The sequence below is a fragment of the Passer montanus genome, unplaced genomic scaffold (genome assembly GCF_014805655.1).
Source record: "Passer montanus isolate IOZ18808 unplaced genomic scaffold, ASM1480565v1 scaffold5, whole genome shotgun sequence".
NCBI classification, from domain to species: Eukaryota; Metazoa; Chordata; class Aves; order Passeriformes; family Passeridae; genus Passer; species Passer montanus.
The window spans coordinates 18,004,553-18,019,097 of NW_024369929.1; the positions used below are offsets into that span (position 1 = coordinate 18,004,553).

At 46.6% G+C, this 14,545-nt stretch overlaps 1 protein-coding gene across 6 annotated transcripts in view; it reads right to left on the reverse strand.

Moving 5' to 3' along the window:
* Positions 1 to 330: 330 nt before the first annotated feature.
* The window catches only part of MAP1A (microtubule associated protein 1A), a 47,678-nt gene continuing 33,463 nt past the window's right edge, over positions 331 to 14,545 (reverse strand). For all 6 annotated transcript variants that reach the window (XM_039722756.1, XM_039722758.1, XM_039722757.1 and 3 more), the window contains 3 exons: positions 5,525 to 14,267; positions 4,655 to 4,887; positions 331 to 3,739 (listed from right to left, as the gene is read on the reverse strand). In XM_039722756.1, the coding sequence (XP_039578690.1) occupies positions 3,584 to 3,739; positions 4,655 to 4,887; positions 5,525 to 14,267 (9,132 nt within the window). In that variant the 3' untranslated portion in view covers positions 331 to 3,583. The remainder of the gene's footprint in view (positions 3,740 to 4,654; positions 4,888 to 5,524; positions 14,268 to 14,545) is intronic.

The following is a 14,545-nucleotide window of genomic DNA, read 5'->3' on the forward strand; positions in this document are numbered from 1 at the left end:
ACGGCAGACAGGCCACACCAGGCTCCTCACAGGATTATCAGGAGCTACTTTCCCCCTACAGCCCTTAGCCAGCTGTCCCAGATGTTCCCCGGGAGGGGCCCACGAGTTACCCTGCTGAGGCCAGGGGCGGGGGGCTGTCCCAGGCAGGCTCTGGCCTTATGTGCATGTCCCTTTCTGAGTCACAGCTGCTGGTGAAGGTGGGGTGTTGGTGGAAAAGCTGGGGCTCGCCTAAGCTGGGAGGCATGGGAGGCTGGCACAGCAGCCATGTCTGTGTGCTCCTGCCTACAAGCGTGGGCTCACTGAAAGAACAGTTGCAAACCACTGGAGATGTTCTCATTTGCAATTAATGTGGCTTTATTATTAATGTGTTGGGCTCCTCTCTTGACAGCAGTTAGTTACAGTGTTTCACATGGAAATGGGCAAAAGGACAGAACTCAAGGAACTAAATTCAAATAGAAATGTGATGCTGAAGAAAAGAATCAGGGCTCTCTTCTTAAAACATTTAGCATAGAAGAAGCTAGGAGCACAAGATGCCATTTCAATACAATTAAGACGTTCACTTTTTTAATTATAGGTTTAAAATAGTATTTTTTACCTATTACATACAGGAAGATTACGCGTTGTTGCCCACATGCAGAAACAAGCAAAAGCAGAGTTTAACTGTTTCTCTCTATAGTGTTGTATTACCTCTGGCTCCAGTGGGTCCTGCTGGCTCCTGTGGCCTGAGCAGGGCCAGACTCTATGAATCAGCATTTTCCTAAGTCTTTTTCCCCATTGTTTTTTTAAGATGGAAGGGGGTGGAGGAGAGAGGGACGTAGGGAGTGAGAGAAGCTCAAGGCAGAACAGACTGTGACAAAAACTGAAAAAAATGTGGAGCCTTGAGGACGGGGAAGCAAACTGGTGTAGGATAAAGGTAGCCAAGCAGCAGAGCTGCAGAAGGCAGGAGCAGAGCATGGAGGGCAGCGTTCCTCCTGCAGTCCGCCAGTGGCCACACTCCTGCCTGGAGGATGCAGGCACCTCACAAAGCCTCACTATTTACTGCTGCTTAGTCAGAATTGCTTCAAGTTTAAAATTGAGAAAACATTCATGTGTGGGTCTATCTAAAGTTAGTGCATTAGCTTTTACATCTAGCTAGGCAGAGGGATCCCAGGAGCCAGTGAGGGCCATGCTTGTGCCTCTGGTGTCTGGCAGCCGGCAGCTGCCACCGTGGCACGGGGCCGGGGTCTCCCCAAAGCACAGTAGACAAAGCTCCCCAGCATTCTGGGGAGGGGCAGGGGCAGATGTTTTAGTGCCTGCAATTGCCAGAACCAACATTCATGAATACTGACCCCATCAGGGTACAGAGAATGACATTTATTGTGCTGGCAGACACAGCTGATTCCATGGTTAGAATGAACACGGCACAGGGCAGGAATTTGCTAAAGCCCTGAGTAAGCTCACATGCTCCTAACAAGGGCCATAGCCAAAGAGCTGGCTGTGCCTTGGGGAGGCTGCTGGCCTCAGGCCTTGTCCTGCAGCTGCTGGGTTTTAGACACAGCCTTGCAGATACATTTTTGCTGCCCACAAGTTCTCTATGGTCTTTTCATTTTGTTTAAATTGCAGCATGTTAGTATTTGTACTGAGAAAACCTCTGAACTGACACTAAAAGCACATGGTATCATGTTAACATGTATAAATTAAAATATTAACACAAAATGCAGCTTAACGTTAAAAAAATAAATATATAAATTAAAATGCAAAATAGACCATTTCCCTAGAAACTCCATTTTAGTGCTAGGAGCAGGTTTCTAAGCAGCATTTTCTTCATGTCACCTGCCAGAAACTAGCATTGAGACTGAAGTGTCCCAGGCAAGTGCAACACAGGGTCCGAGGATGCTCATGGTGGAGTCAGCCCTCTGCTCAGGGCCAAGCACAGTGGGTATCACAGCAGATGGAAATAGGTTGTGCTGACTGACAGCCACTGCAGCACAGCTTTCCATCTCATTCCTTCTTTTCCAGAGCACAGCCTGCTGCCACTCTCTTTGTCTTACAGAAAAGCTATCTTTGTGGTAAGATCCTCTGTCACTTCTCTTGGACGTGGCAAAGGCTCATGGATGCTGCAGGCTTAGTGCACCTGAACATCCCACTCCCTGCTGGGAGAACTGTCTCCCACACTGAAACAGGTCTGTGTGCCAAGGAGGTTCTGGGTGGCTGTTCAGTAGCCACAGTGCACTCACTGCACACATTTGTGTTTCTGCCAGGGCCTCCAGAGAGCAAGAACAGATGCCCACAGCAACGTGCAGGCCAGGGAACAAGCTGCAAGGTGGCACCACATGGATGAGCAGCACCTCACCTGTGCCATCAACACACCCCTGCCACAGTGTGGGGCAACTGAGAATGACTACACTTGCTAAACTACTTTTTCCCAAGTATTTTGGGAAGGGCCTTCTCTTCCCTCACACCACAAGTTGTATTCCCCACATCCTGGACACTTGGGGGGACAACAAAAAGCTTGTACACAACTATAAGGCTTGGAGCCTGGCACACAGGCAGTGAGGAGATGGCTGCTGCGTGCAAGCTGGCACAGCACAGCGCCACAGCTGGGCACCAGCCTCCCCCAGCATGGCTGCGTGCTCCTCACCTGCCTCACCTCAGTCCTCCAGAGCCTTTGGTTTAGGGACAGGGAGGTTTCTTGTACATCCTGGGCCAAGCATGGCCAAGGTTTTTCAGCCCTTCTGCTGTTGAGGGGGCTGTAGTTGTGCGTTTGGATGCTCTTTTTGTGTAACTGTTTAGGCCACAGCCTCTCTGTGCCTCCTCCTGCCACACAGCTGGTGTGCAGGAGTCAGTTGGCTGCTGTGTGTGCAAAGCTCAAGTTAGCAGGTTAGGAATGTGCTGAACCCTCCCCTCCCACTGCCATGTCCTTCATCCCAGCTCCCTGAGCACAGCAAACAGGTGCTGCAGGATGCCACAGGCGAGTACTTGGGACAGAAATTTGCCAAGCTGGCTTGTGGTGGTCGTGCCTAGTTGGAGCGCAGGTCCCCTTGCTCAGAACACCTCCTGTATGCTCAGGAGGGGAGATGGAAGAATGACCTTCACTGTTACATTACAGTTCAGAGGGTTTTGTCTTCCCTCGTCTCTCTGCTGCAATTTCTTTGCAAGTTAGATTTCACCTCTGCCCCCTGCCTCCCATGCACTCTGCATGCAGCAGCAGCACTTCAGCCCTCACCAGAAAGGTGAGGTTCATGGTGCTACAGGTTAAATGGCAAGGCAGCCAGGAAGAGAGTAGAACAAGCTCTCACAGCAGCAAGGCAGCCAAGATAGTATACAGAAACTGTACAGGCAGCAGAATAAAGCAGGGAAGGTGAAAGTGCCCCTGGCCTGCAACTGCTCTTGCACAAACTCTTAGCTCAGTCCAGAAAATTACAGAGCCCTGCACTTCTTCCTCATGGCATCCAGTGCTGAGCAAGATGGATACCCGATTGCCTGACAAATGGGAACCATGTAGAGGACTAAACCAGAGAAGAACTGGACTGTGATTAGATGGTGTCTCTCATGTTGCATCGGTGACTGAAGAATCAATGGATGAACACAAAATGTGGGAGATCTAGAATTCAATCTTACAGGCTGGAAAAGATTCGTCCTGCATCACAACAGTGCTGCTGCTTGCCAGTACCATGATGTTTAGCTCCTGCTGTTTCTCATGAGTCTGTTGATACCATTCTCGTGTTACCTCAGTATCGTGTGTTGGGATCAAAGTCACCTGGGAAAAGAAAGCAGCAGGGATGATTGAGAACAACTGCAGTGAAAAGAATGCCCATAGGAGCTGAGGCTAAAATTTCTTGTTAATTTTGGAACACTGTACCCTTGGTACTGCTTGTTCTATTTAGTGTCTTTCAGATGTCAGGCTCTGAGGCAGAGCTTTATTTTATACAGTACCAACACAATGGGGCTCTGAACTGGCAGCAAACTGGCAGCACTGACACCATAATGATGAGAATGGCTGCAGAGCAGGGGAGAGCATCGTGCTCTGGAGCTCCAGAGACAGCCTCAGAAAGATCCTTCAGTGTGAAAAGGAACAGTACTGGCAGTGTCACTGTTAATGGACACTATGTGCCCATTGACCCAGTGTGCAACTCGGGGAGCTTGAAATATGAGGCTGCTTCATCTGGAAGAACATTTATACCTTTCTGTATATGTCTTCAGGAGTGCCCACCTGGGGTGTCCTGCAAGCCTGCCTAAGCAAGAACTGTTACAGAACATTCTTGTTTAAATGCTCTATTAGTAAGTTGATGTCAGAACAATCTTCAGAAAGCCAGGCTAGCAAGAGATGCCACTAGGTGTAGGACACTGGTGAAAATTCAGTTTGTGTTGGTGTTTGATTTTGCTTGAGGATAGGCTCATCCTGCAGTAGGTAAGGACGAGTGTATGATCTCTTAATGCTTCCTCCCCTTAGGAGGATGTGGAAAAGAGGACATATCTGCTTCGATTCATACCATTTTGCAGATGTCCTCCTCCTCATTAGTACAAGCAATTACTCTGCTGAGACTGAAACAGGGTATAGCCAGTACTATTTGCTTCCTCTCAGTGTACTCCCTTGGGTATGTGACACCCATCTTCTTCTGAGCACTCGTGACATCAAAAGCATGACACACCCCTTTGTATTTCCATGGCCTACCTGCAGGTTCTCTCCCCACTGAGACTTCCCTTCCAGAAGTGCATCCAGCACCGCACGGCTTGGCTCTCCGTTGGCTGCATCATTCCCACTCACAACATAATAAGATGCTCGAACCCGCTTGAAGAACTCTGGGTCTGTGTTCTTCCCGCTGCAGTGGTTGGGGATGTAGGCCAAGTCCACGTAGACAGGTGGACCCATAGGCACCGACAAACTGCTCTTAGGACTATTGGAAGCTTTGGAAAACAGGAAAGAAGAGGCTATCAAAACCCTTCTGCAAGGGACAAACACTCAAATTAACACAGAAGGACTTGCATTCCAGAAAGACTTTTCCACTGCAGCAGTGAAGTTGAGATTTATCCAAGCTCTGCTGCTCAGAGGTGACCTGGGTGCATTTCTGGGCCAGTGCTGTCGCAGGACTTGGGTGGGAAAGGAAGTTCTGCTATTTTTTGAGGAGGGATTGGAAAGCTTTAGGATCAGAAGCTTTTTTCTGGGGAAGGGAACCAAAAATCTCCATTATTAACTTTTGCAGAGTTGTCATCCCAATTAATATTTAGTCCTAACTTTTGTCAATAACCTACATTTGCTTAAACACACACACGCCCTCCCCCATTCTGATAGCCTATGTATGCTATCCTAGGGTATTACACTAGTCTTTCTGGAAGGTCCATCCTGGCTTCCTGCCATCCCTGCTACTCCTAGGACTCTATTGCACTTTCATATCAATCTTTTGTACACCTCAACCTTATCACTGCTTATAACTTTTTATGCCTGCCTGGGAAGATCTGTTCTCTGTTCTGCTGTATTTAACCTAGTGCTTTTCTCTGTGTTGGACCTATAGAGATAATGCACTTTTCAGGAAGGATTTCTTACCGGGATTTGTTTTGATGCCATTAACAAGGCTCTTGCCAGGGTTGCTGTGACTACTCCGGGATAACTCATCCTCTGGCATCAGTGCACTACGTGGTTTGGGCTTTTCTCCTCCATCTCTTTCTTTTTTGGCAGTGACAGATTTTGGAGACTTGTCCGATGACTGTTTCACAGGAGTGGGCGATCGTTTCCCTTTCGCATCTAATTTCCGGGCAGGTGAGGAAGATTTGGGTTTGCTCAAAGGCTTCCTGACACCTTTGTTCTTTTCTTTTATGTCTTTCTTGGAAATTTTATCAGTTCTGTTCATGCTTTGCTCGTTTAACAACATATCAGGGTCTACCATGCAGACATCAGGGTGAGGAGGATGTGGATGGGGATCTACCATTGGAACAGGCTGAGGATCATGGCTGGACCTAGAACTGGCGTGATGAGCATTCCCCACAGCTTTGTCCACTGGGAGGAAATCAGCATCTTCATCTGAGTCCATGTTGGCATCTGCTGTGATGGATGGACATTCTTCAGTCTCAGGAGGGACATCAGAGTCTGACTGGGAGGTTCCAGAATCACTCACTGATGTTGGAGGGGTTTCCTCCACTGTGGCACTTTGCATGGGACTGCTTCCAGTGTGGGGCGGTCTCCCCTGCACTGAAGGGTGACCTTCCTCCTGTGAGAGGTCACTGTCTTCAGAGAGCTCATGGGGGCTCGGGTTGATGAATGAGGGAGAGAGCTCTCCCTTTCTCTGCTTGTATTCACATGAGGAAAATTTCTGTCCACAATCAGAACTGCCTCCTAAATGGGTCTCCATGTCATGGGAAGCATCTCCACAGTCCTCTGCTTTTTCACCCCTCTGCACATCTGGGAAAAATGGCTGGAAACTGCTTTCAGGGGACATCAGAGAGGAAGGACGGCTTTGCCTCTCCGTTTCCTCTTTGCCTGCGCATGGAGAAAAACTGCTGTCAAAATCGGGACATGTTTTTTCATCTTTTGCCTCTGCTGCATGGTATGTGCTTTGGAAAGCTGGCAGACTGGTGCTCACCTCTGTTGGACCATTAGCTGTAGTTTCATCTTTGTGCTGACAATGAGAAAATGATGTCAGCACATCAGGGAGAGATGTCAGTAGCAACGGCTGTTCTGCAAATGGTGCCTTCTGCTCTGGGCTGCCACCACAGTGCTGCTGCTCTTGCTCTGCAGAGAATGGTGTGGGCTCTGAGCCCTGGCGCTCTTTTCTGCATGGCAAGGTGTGGTCACCCATGCCACAGGGAAATGGAGACCCATGTTCTTCAGCAAGGACTAAGTCTTTGGTTTCAGCTGTATGTATTTTCACAGCATTATCTGGAACCAGTGGAGACACATCCCAAGCACTCCTGGTACCTGATTCCACTCCTGCACCTGTGGATGTGGAAAGCATATGGGAATAGAAACTGTCTGCTGTAGTCAGTATTACAGGAGTGGTGGCTTCAGATGAAGGTTCCTCTGACAGGCTGGAAGAGTCATCTTTCAGCTGCTGCTGGGTCACAGACTCTTTCTCCACACCTTTGGAGAACACCTTGTCTTCTTCATATGGACTCAGCGGTGAGAATTTAGGAAAAGATGAGTCAAGGCTGCTGATTTTCTCAGAAACCTCCAAGTACTCATCTTTGTTTCCCTGGTCTGACAGCAAAGCACAAGGAGACTCTAAAGAAAGAGAAATATCCCTGAAATGGCTTGCGGAGGTTTGCTTATGTCTGAATGTGCTGACTGTTTCAAATCCAGAAGAGCTATCCATTCCTCTGCTCTCTACCCTTGGGCCCTGTTCATATACTTCTGTTTGTTTGCTGGAAGCAGATTTCAGGTATGTGGCTTGCTCTTGGCACTTGGAAGCCACTGCTGCACTTGGATAATCTGCTACCCAGAAATGGGATTCCTTTGTGGATTTTTCAGCAATGTCTATCTTTTGGGAAGAATCATGGCACATTTCTGAAGTTTGCTCATCTCTGCCCATGTCTGGCATGTCACTGTAACCAGCAACATATGTCTCCACAACAGCAGCTGATGCAGTCGTCCTACTTTCATATTTCTCTTGCCAGCCTGGACCAGAGGGAGAAGAGGCAGTGGAGCTGGGTGAAAGGGGCTCCTGACATTTGCTCTGCAGGAAGGGGTCTGAGACAGGGAACTTGCTGATGGCTGAGATGTGTGTGTAGACAGTGCCTGCAGCTTCAGCAGGGCTGTGCAGTTTAGACTCCTTTTCAGACTTCTCCTTAGCACCTTTTTCTAGCTCTGAGTCACTTGCACTTTCTTCCCCTCGACCTGCTTTCTCATAGTATGTATCTTTGGGATTTGGGATTTCAGATTTCAGGGACAAAGATACCTGCTCCTGGCTAGACAAAATTATATTCTCATCTGGACAACCAGCATCAATATAGGTGGATGATTTTCCTTGATAAAAGGTGTCAGTTGTGACGGTGGGAGAGGCAAATGCTGCGCTCGCAGATGATGGATGCAGTGCAGAGTCCAGTTCTCCTGGCAAAGCAGAAGACACAGTGAGTTTTTCCTGTCCTTCTGATGTCCTAGGCTTCCCTGTTTCAGACAAGGGGGAGGATCTTTCGTGGATGTCTCGATAGTCAAAGACTGAATCTGCTTTATCCTTAGGGGATGCTGGAGATGACAGTTCCTTCTCAGCAGAGGTGTAAAGGCAGGATTCTTCTTCCTTTGCAGACACCTGAAAATGTTGACCTTTTTGAGAGTTCAGTGCTGTCACTGGCACCTTGTCAGTGTGACCTGGGCTGTGTGCACCCATGGCTGTGAAGGGGGAGGGTCCCACTCCAGACACAATTATCTTCTCATAGATGTCAGCATACTTGAAACTTCTTTCATCGGGGTAGGGAGTTGGTTCTCTTTCTTCTGGCTCTTGTCTTGTGGAAGTGTCATCATCTCTCTGTATGCAGACCCCTTCCTCATAGGAATAGGGCTCAGGGGAACTCCTGGAATAGGTCTCTGGAGGATACGCCTCTCGGATGGTAGCACCCACAGCCCCAGCACAGCCAACAGCATCACTACTTTTTTGACATGGGCCTTGTGCTGGAGGGGAGCGTGCATACTGCCCTGACAGCTCAGCACTCCCTTCTGTGGACTCCGCAATAAATTCTGCTGCTCTTGTAGATTGCAACAGAGTAGATGCTGCTGCTGTCTGCTCTTTTCTTCCTGTAGAGTCATCCAGACCCTCAGTGGATTTGCAGTCATCCTCTTGCCTGCTATCTGACTTGTATTTGCAATCTATTTCCTGATACAAATCACTGATGTCTAATTTCTTTTCAGACATCTTTGATGGGACATCCTCCCATAAAGGTGGCTTGCAGGGCCTGTCTGCTTGTGGAAGTGTCTCTGTCTCCTTTCTCACTGCAGACAGGGGAGATGTCAGAACTTGGTCTAGTGACTTTGCATAGATATCTAGGACAGCTTTCTCCTCACTGTCTAAGCAGGAGCAATCTTGTTTAGAGGTCAACAACAATTCTTGACTTTTTTTGTTTCCAGTTAAAGCTTTGGCCTGATTTTCCTCACCAGGGACATACTGAGGAGATAGAGGAGAACCTTCCTTTTGTGTCCTTTCTGGGACAGTGATGTCAACAGGAATCACATCCACTTTCTTTGTTTCTGACATAGGTTGGGCACCCTTCTGTGTGTCTTGTTTGTAATCAAATGACTCCATCTTTAAACATTCAGTTTCTGCTTGCAGTAGCATGGGTTTGTCTTTAGCATGGTGAAGCTCCTCATCCTCCTCACTGGGTAATTGCTCTCTTCTCCCACTGTCTCTCCCTTCCTGAAGATACCCAAAGGCAGAACCCCATGCTTCCCTTTCTGCTTCTCTCCAGGTATGGCTGCCAGGTAAGGCAGGAGACAGGTTGTCCTCCTTTCCCAATTTAGGAAAGGATTTTGTTTCAAATTCTGGTACCTCATCCAAGAATGTACACTCTCTCTCTTTGTCATATCTCTGCCGCCTTCCCTGAACAGGGACCTCTTCTACCTCTTCAGGAAACCACACTTTCTTCTCATAACTTAAATCTTTCATGCAAAACTTTTCCATTTCTGGAGATTTTTTTTCTTGAGCTTCTGTGAACCTGCAAGATTTTATGCCTTCAGTAGAAATGTGTGAACATGTTTTATCTTCACTTGGGCTAGATTCTGTAAAATGTAAGCCCTTTGCATCTGGAGATACTTCCTGAGAGTCCAAGCCTGCATTTCTTCCCCTCAACAGGCCCTTTTCTGATGCAGAAAATAAACTGCTGTCATCTGGAGACATTTCTTCAGTTGAAGAATCTCCGGGTGATGTGCCTTTAACTGAACTACTTTCTGGGCAAGGAAAAGATTTTGATGCTTCTTTCAATTCTTTGGCAGAAATTTCCAGTGATTTTTCATATGTAGCTGGGCTCTGGTCTGTGAAACACATGGATTTCACAGCTTCTGAAGAGAATTTGTCAGTGCAGTTGGACACAGTTTTTTCTTTTGTAGATATCTCTTCTGTGAAACTAAGAGCTTTGATATCTTCTGGAGAAATTCCTTTAATAAAAACATCTGAAGAGATTTCCCTGCTGAAACTCTCAGCGAGAGAAACTGATTTGGTCTCTTCTGGGGAAATATCTTCAATGGAAGCATGAGAAGATTTCTCTTCTTCTGAGGTGTCTCCTGTGAAACATAGCAGTTTTCCTCCTTCAGTAGTAACTCTCTTAGAAATATCTGAGGATTTTTCTTTACCAACGCTTTCTTCTGTAAAAGAAGGTGATTTGATGCCATCTGGTGAAAATTGCGAAAATTTGTCATTTTCAGATTTGCTTTGGCTTGTGAGCTGTGGAAGATCCACATTTCCTAGAGAAGTTCCTGTGGTTGCAAATGGCTCAAAGGACAAGTGTTTTGGAAATCCTATTAAACTTTCTGTCATGGTTTTAGTTCCTTGCTCTTTCTCTGGTTTTGTGCTGGGACGTTCCTCATCCTCCCCGATCACCACCGTGTCCTGCTTGTGGTAAGAGAGCCAGGGCAGCTCCTCCCTCCTCACTGGTTCTTCCTGTACCTCCTCCTCCACAGGAACATCACTGCTCAAAACCAGTTTGTGCTGCACAGGTCCAGGCACTTCTCTTTCATGTCTGGATTTAGCCACAGATGCCTCGTCCTCTCTGAGAGGTTCACCCTTGGCTCCCTTCGCCACAACAGAAGTTTGGCCTTCCAGTTTCTTGGCAGCAGCATCCGTTTGTTTTTCAAATAGATCTGAATCTACTGTTTCCAGCTTTTCCTCCACTGGAGACTGGTGGAAGGGTGTGTGCCCTGCACTGGTGGGGCCAGATGGAGTGGGAGAGGCCATTTTGACTGTGCTGTCATCGGGACTCGTGCATCGCTCTTCAGCCTCTGCAGAGTCAGCCTGGGAAAACGGTGCTTCTTCAGTGGATAAAGGCATCACCTGGGTGGGAACACTGATTATCACATTGTCAGGGCATCCTTGAGGAACAAACACAGGGGCATTGTAATGCCCTCTGAGTTTCTCAGGCATCTCAATATTTGGAGTCCCATCTTCTTCATCTTCTTCATCTTCTGCCTCCTCGTGAAGGTCCTTTTTTTGAGTTTCCACTTTCCTCTCTCCTTCTGCTAATGCATGGAAATCTTCAGGGGGTGGAGATTTAAAGCATTTGTCTTCCTCCAAGGATGATGTGGGAGAAATTGTGCCAGCAGAGGGAACATAGTCAAGACCTTGGGTTGCTTCAGTCCGAGAGGAGGGCATACTGTTTCCTGTGTCCAGAAGTAAGGAGCTTTTTCCAGTTTCTTCTGTTTGTGGTGCTGTTATGGATGCAACAGATTGATCCTCTGCTACTGATGTTGCAAAAGATGAAAGCTTGTCACATTCAGTAATGGAGGTAGCAGAAGATATGTGTTCCTCCTCAGCTAGAGGTGCTGCCACAATGTTTGTAGGATACGCCAGGATTTCAGACTCCTGCCCAGCATAGCCCTTGGTTGAAAGATCAGCAGGAGGCATGGTCTGTATTCCACGTACTGCTTCAAAAGAGCCTGGATGGTCAGGAACAGAAATGTTATAGGCATTGACATCATACTTCAAGTGTGGGATCCTCTCTTCCTGTTCATCATGTATTTCTTCATCAGAAATGGTCTGCTCTGTTTCTGAGTAGCCAGGGATAGTTTCATCTTGGATATAAGAAACATGTTCTGCTGTTGCTCCTGGTGGGACTGGCAGGCTGCTCAGATACGACTCTTCCTTTGTTATGTCCTTTCCAAGTAACTTGGTTTTCTCATCCATGAAACTAAATTCTCTTTCCTTCTCTGTAATAGTGAACAGTTTGTCCTCCCTATCATCCTGATTCAGCTCACAGAATTCTCTATTCTTCTCCACTTTCTCCTCTGCTTTCATGTGCTGTTCTTCCTTTTCTTCCAGTTCTGCCTTTTCTATCACGTCTTCTCTCTTTTCCCTCTCATCCTCTTCCTGTACCTCTGTCCCCTCAATATACTTTTCACAAGTTTCTGGTTCTCTCTGTTTTCTGTCCAAAGAGATTTTCTCCTCTTCCTCCTTTTCTTCCTCTCTGAACACTGGTGGCCGAGCACCCTTTGCCAAGAGGTCTGTATGTGATGGCAGGTGTTCTTTGTCAGGAAAAGCCTGAATGTCCTTGCCCTGCTCAGCTTTTCCCTCCCAGTACCTTATGTCATGGTTTTCGTCTATTGTTTTCCTTTCATTCTCTATTTTTTCAGCAGGACCACCCCTCAGCTCCTGCTGATGGACTGCCATTTCCTCTGCTGATGATTCTTTTTCCACATCAGTAGTAGTTACTCCCTGATCAGGGGTCTTTCTTTTTAAAATCAGATCCACTTCAAGGTTACTCTGACCAGTCATATCAACAGAGTCTTTTATCTCTGCTTCAGGTGCTCCCATAATGTGATCACTAACCCCCATATCAGACAGTTCTTGAGTCACCTGCAAGGCCCCTCTCTCCTCATGCTTCAGTTCCTCGAAGTCCTTTGTAAGATCTTCTGGTGAAGACAGGACTAACCTCTGTTCCACTATGGATGTCTCTCCTGGATCCACTTGCACAGATGCCTTCTCCATTGGTAATGTCTTAAGGTCAGCAGCAACCTTTTCAGGTTCTTTCTCAGGTTTTACTTTGAGCTTCTCTGTTTTGAGTCTGCCTGGAAGTTTTGCCTTGTACAATGTTTTTCTTACTTCTGGGGTAAATGGTTTCAAGTCTGGTTTGGGAATTTTTTTGAGCTCTGGTTTGTTTTCTTTCTTTTTATCATCTTTTTTTGAATCTTTTTTCTCATCTTTCTTTCCATCATCTTTTTTAAAGTCCTTTTTCTCCTTCTTAATCTCTTTCTTTTCTTTGTCTTTCTTCTCCTCTAATTTGGATACTTTCTCTTTGAGATGCTTTTTCCCAGCCTTGTCTTTTGTCAATTTTCTTTTCTCAGCTTTGAGAACATCACTTGTTTCTGTCTTTATCTTTTCATGTTTAACAGGTTTCTCTGGAACTTTCTCTGTGTGTTCCTTAACTTTTTTTTCAATTTTAGCATCCTTTACAACTTCTGGTTTTACTTCCTTAATCCCCTCCTCAACTGCTTCTTCCTTCTTGACTTGCTTTGTCACAGATGGCTTGGGGGAAGACTTAAGACTCTCTTTACTGTCAGTTCTTTGTTTAATTTTGGTCTGTTTCAGCACAGGTGGAGGTATTCCAGAAGTGATATCTTTCTGAGTAGCCACTGGGTACCTCAGAAAATCCAGGTGCTTGAGTTTCTCAAGACCTTCCAATATCTTATTTTGAGGAGCATTTCCAGGAAACAAAACCCTTACAATTTTCTCAGTTGGGCTGGCTGGTAGCCATACCACTAGGGCTGTGATAGATGTGAGATAGGGAACAGAAATTTCACCTTCTTTCCCATTTGCAAGAATGATGCCAGTTTTTGCTTTACTGTTGCCAGCCCATTTCTGCATTAGAAACTGCATTTCTTTACTGTCCTTGACAGGGTTCAGTATATACATGTCCAGCTTACCCACTCCCATTTTGTGGAAGAGTGTGATGGGCTCAATGGTGCTGCTCACCACCCTGTAGAGAGGCTCTGATTTAATGCCCAGTCTGTTGAGATACTGCAGTGTCATACACGCTTCTTCGATGCTCCTCTTTACTTTCATGGAGGCTTCAGGCATCTTCAGCTTTTCAGGAACATTAAAAAAAACCACCCCTAGCTCAGGAGAAATTAGGTTTTTCATCCAGTCACTGTAGTTGGTAGAGCCCTGGGATTGTTCCTCCTCTTGCTCAGCAACTTTCCTCTGCAGTAACCCGTTGATGCCAGGCAGGTTGTCTGCACCAATGTGGGTGAGCAGGATTGAGTCAATCCTATCCAGGTGCCTTACCAGCTTCCAGAAACATGATTTCCTCTCAGAGCCACCATCCACAAGGATGTTAAACCCATTGACAGCAAAGAGAGCAGAATCACCTCTTCCCCCAGGGAATATGTAGCAGCAGGGCTTAGAAAGCTTCAGAAAACCCCCTGAGGTGGGTGGCTCCAGGAGATCAAATGGAGATGGCACATCAACTGTCTCAGAGACATATTCTGCAAATTCAGACACCCCATCCATTTCTGGCAGAACTGGATCAGGATTCAGTTTTAGATTAATAATGTCCTGAAATCGAGGATGCCCAAGGTTGCTCCAGGCTCCTTCTCCTAGGCACGACACAGTAAGAGAGGCCTTGGTATCTGAATGAGAGTTGCTGAGAATCTGGGTGACCTAATGAGATAAGCACAGACAAATAAAGGTTAAATAGAGCTTTGAGACCTATACAGCACTTTAAAAAAATGCAGCTAGTTAATGCAGAAATACTGAAGATATCATGAGCACTTTACCAATGGGAAACATTGGGGATAGATGAAATAGTTTGAAAGCCCATGGAAAATCAATGCATAGAGAGCCATGCTCTCTTTTGAAATTCTTAATGTTTTTGGAAGCTGCCCACAGATATGTTAAGAACTGCTTTAAGAAATGTTGAGTGTTTGTTCCTTGCAGAG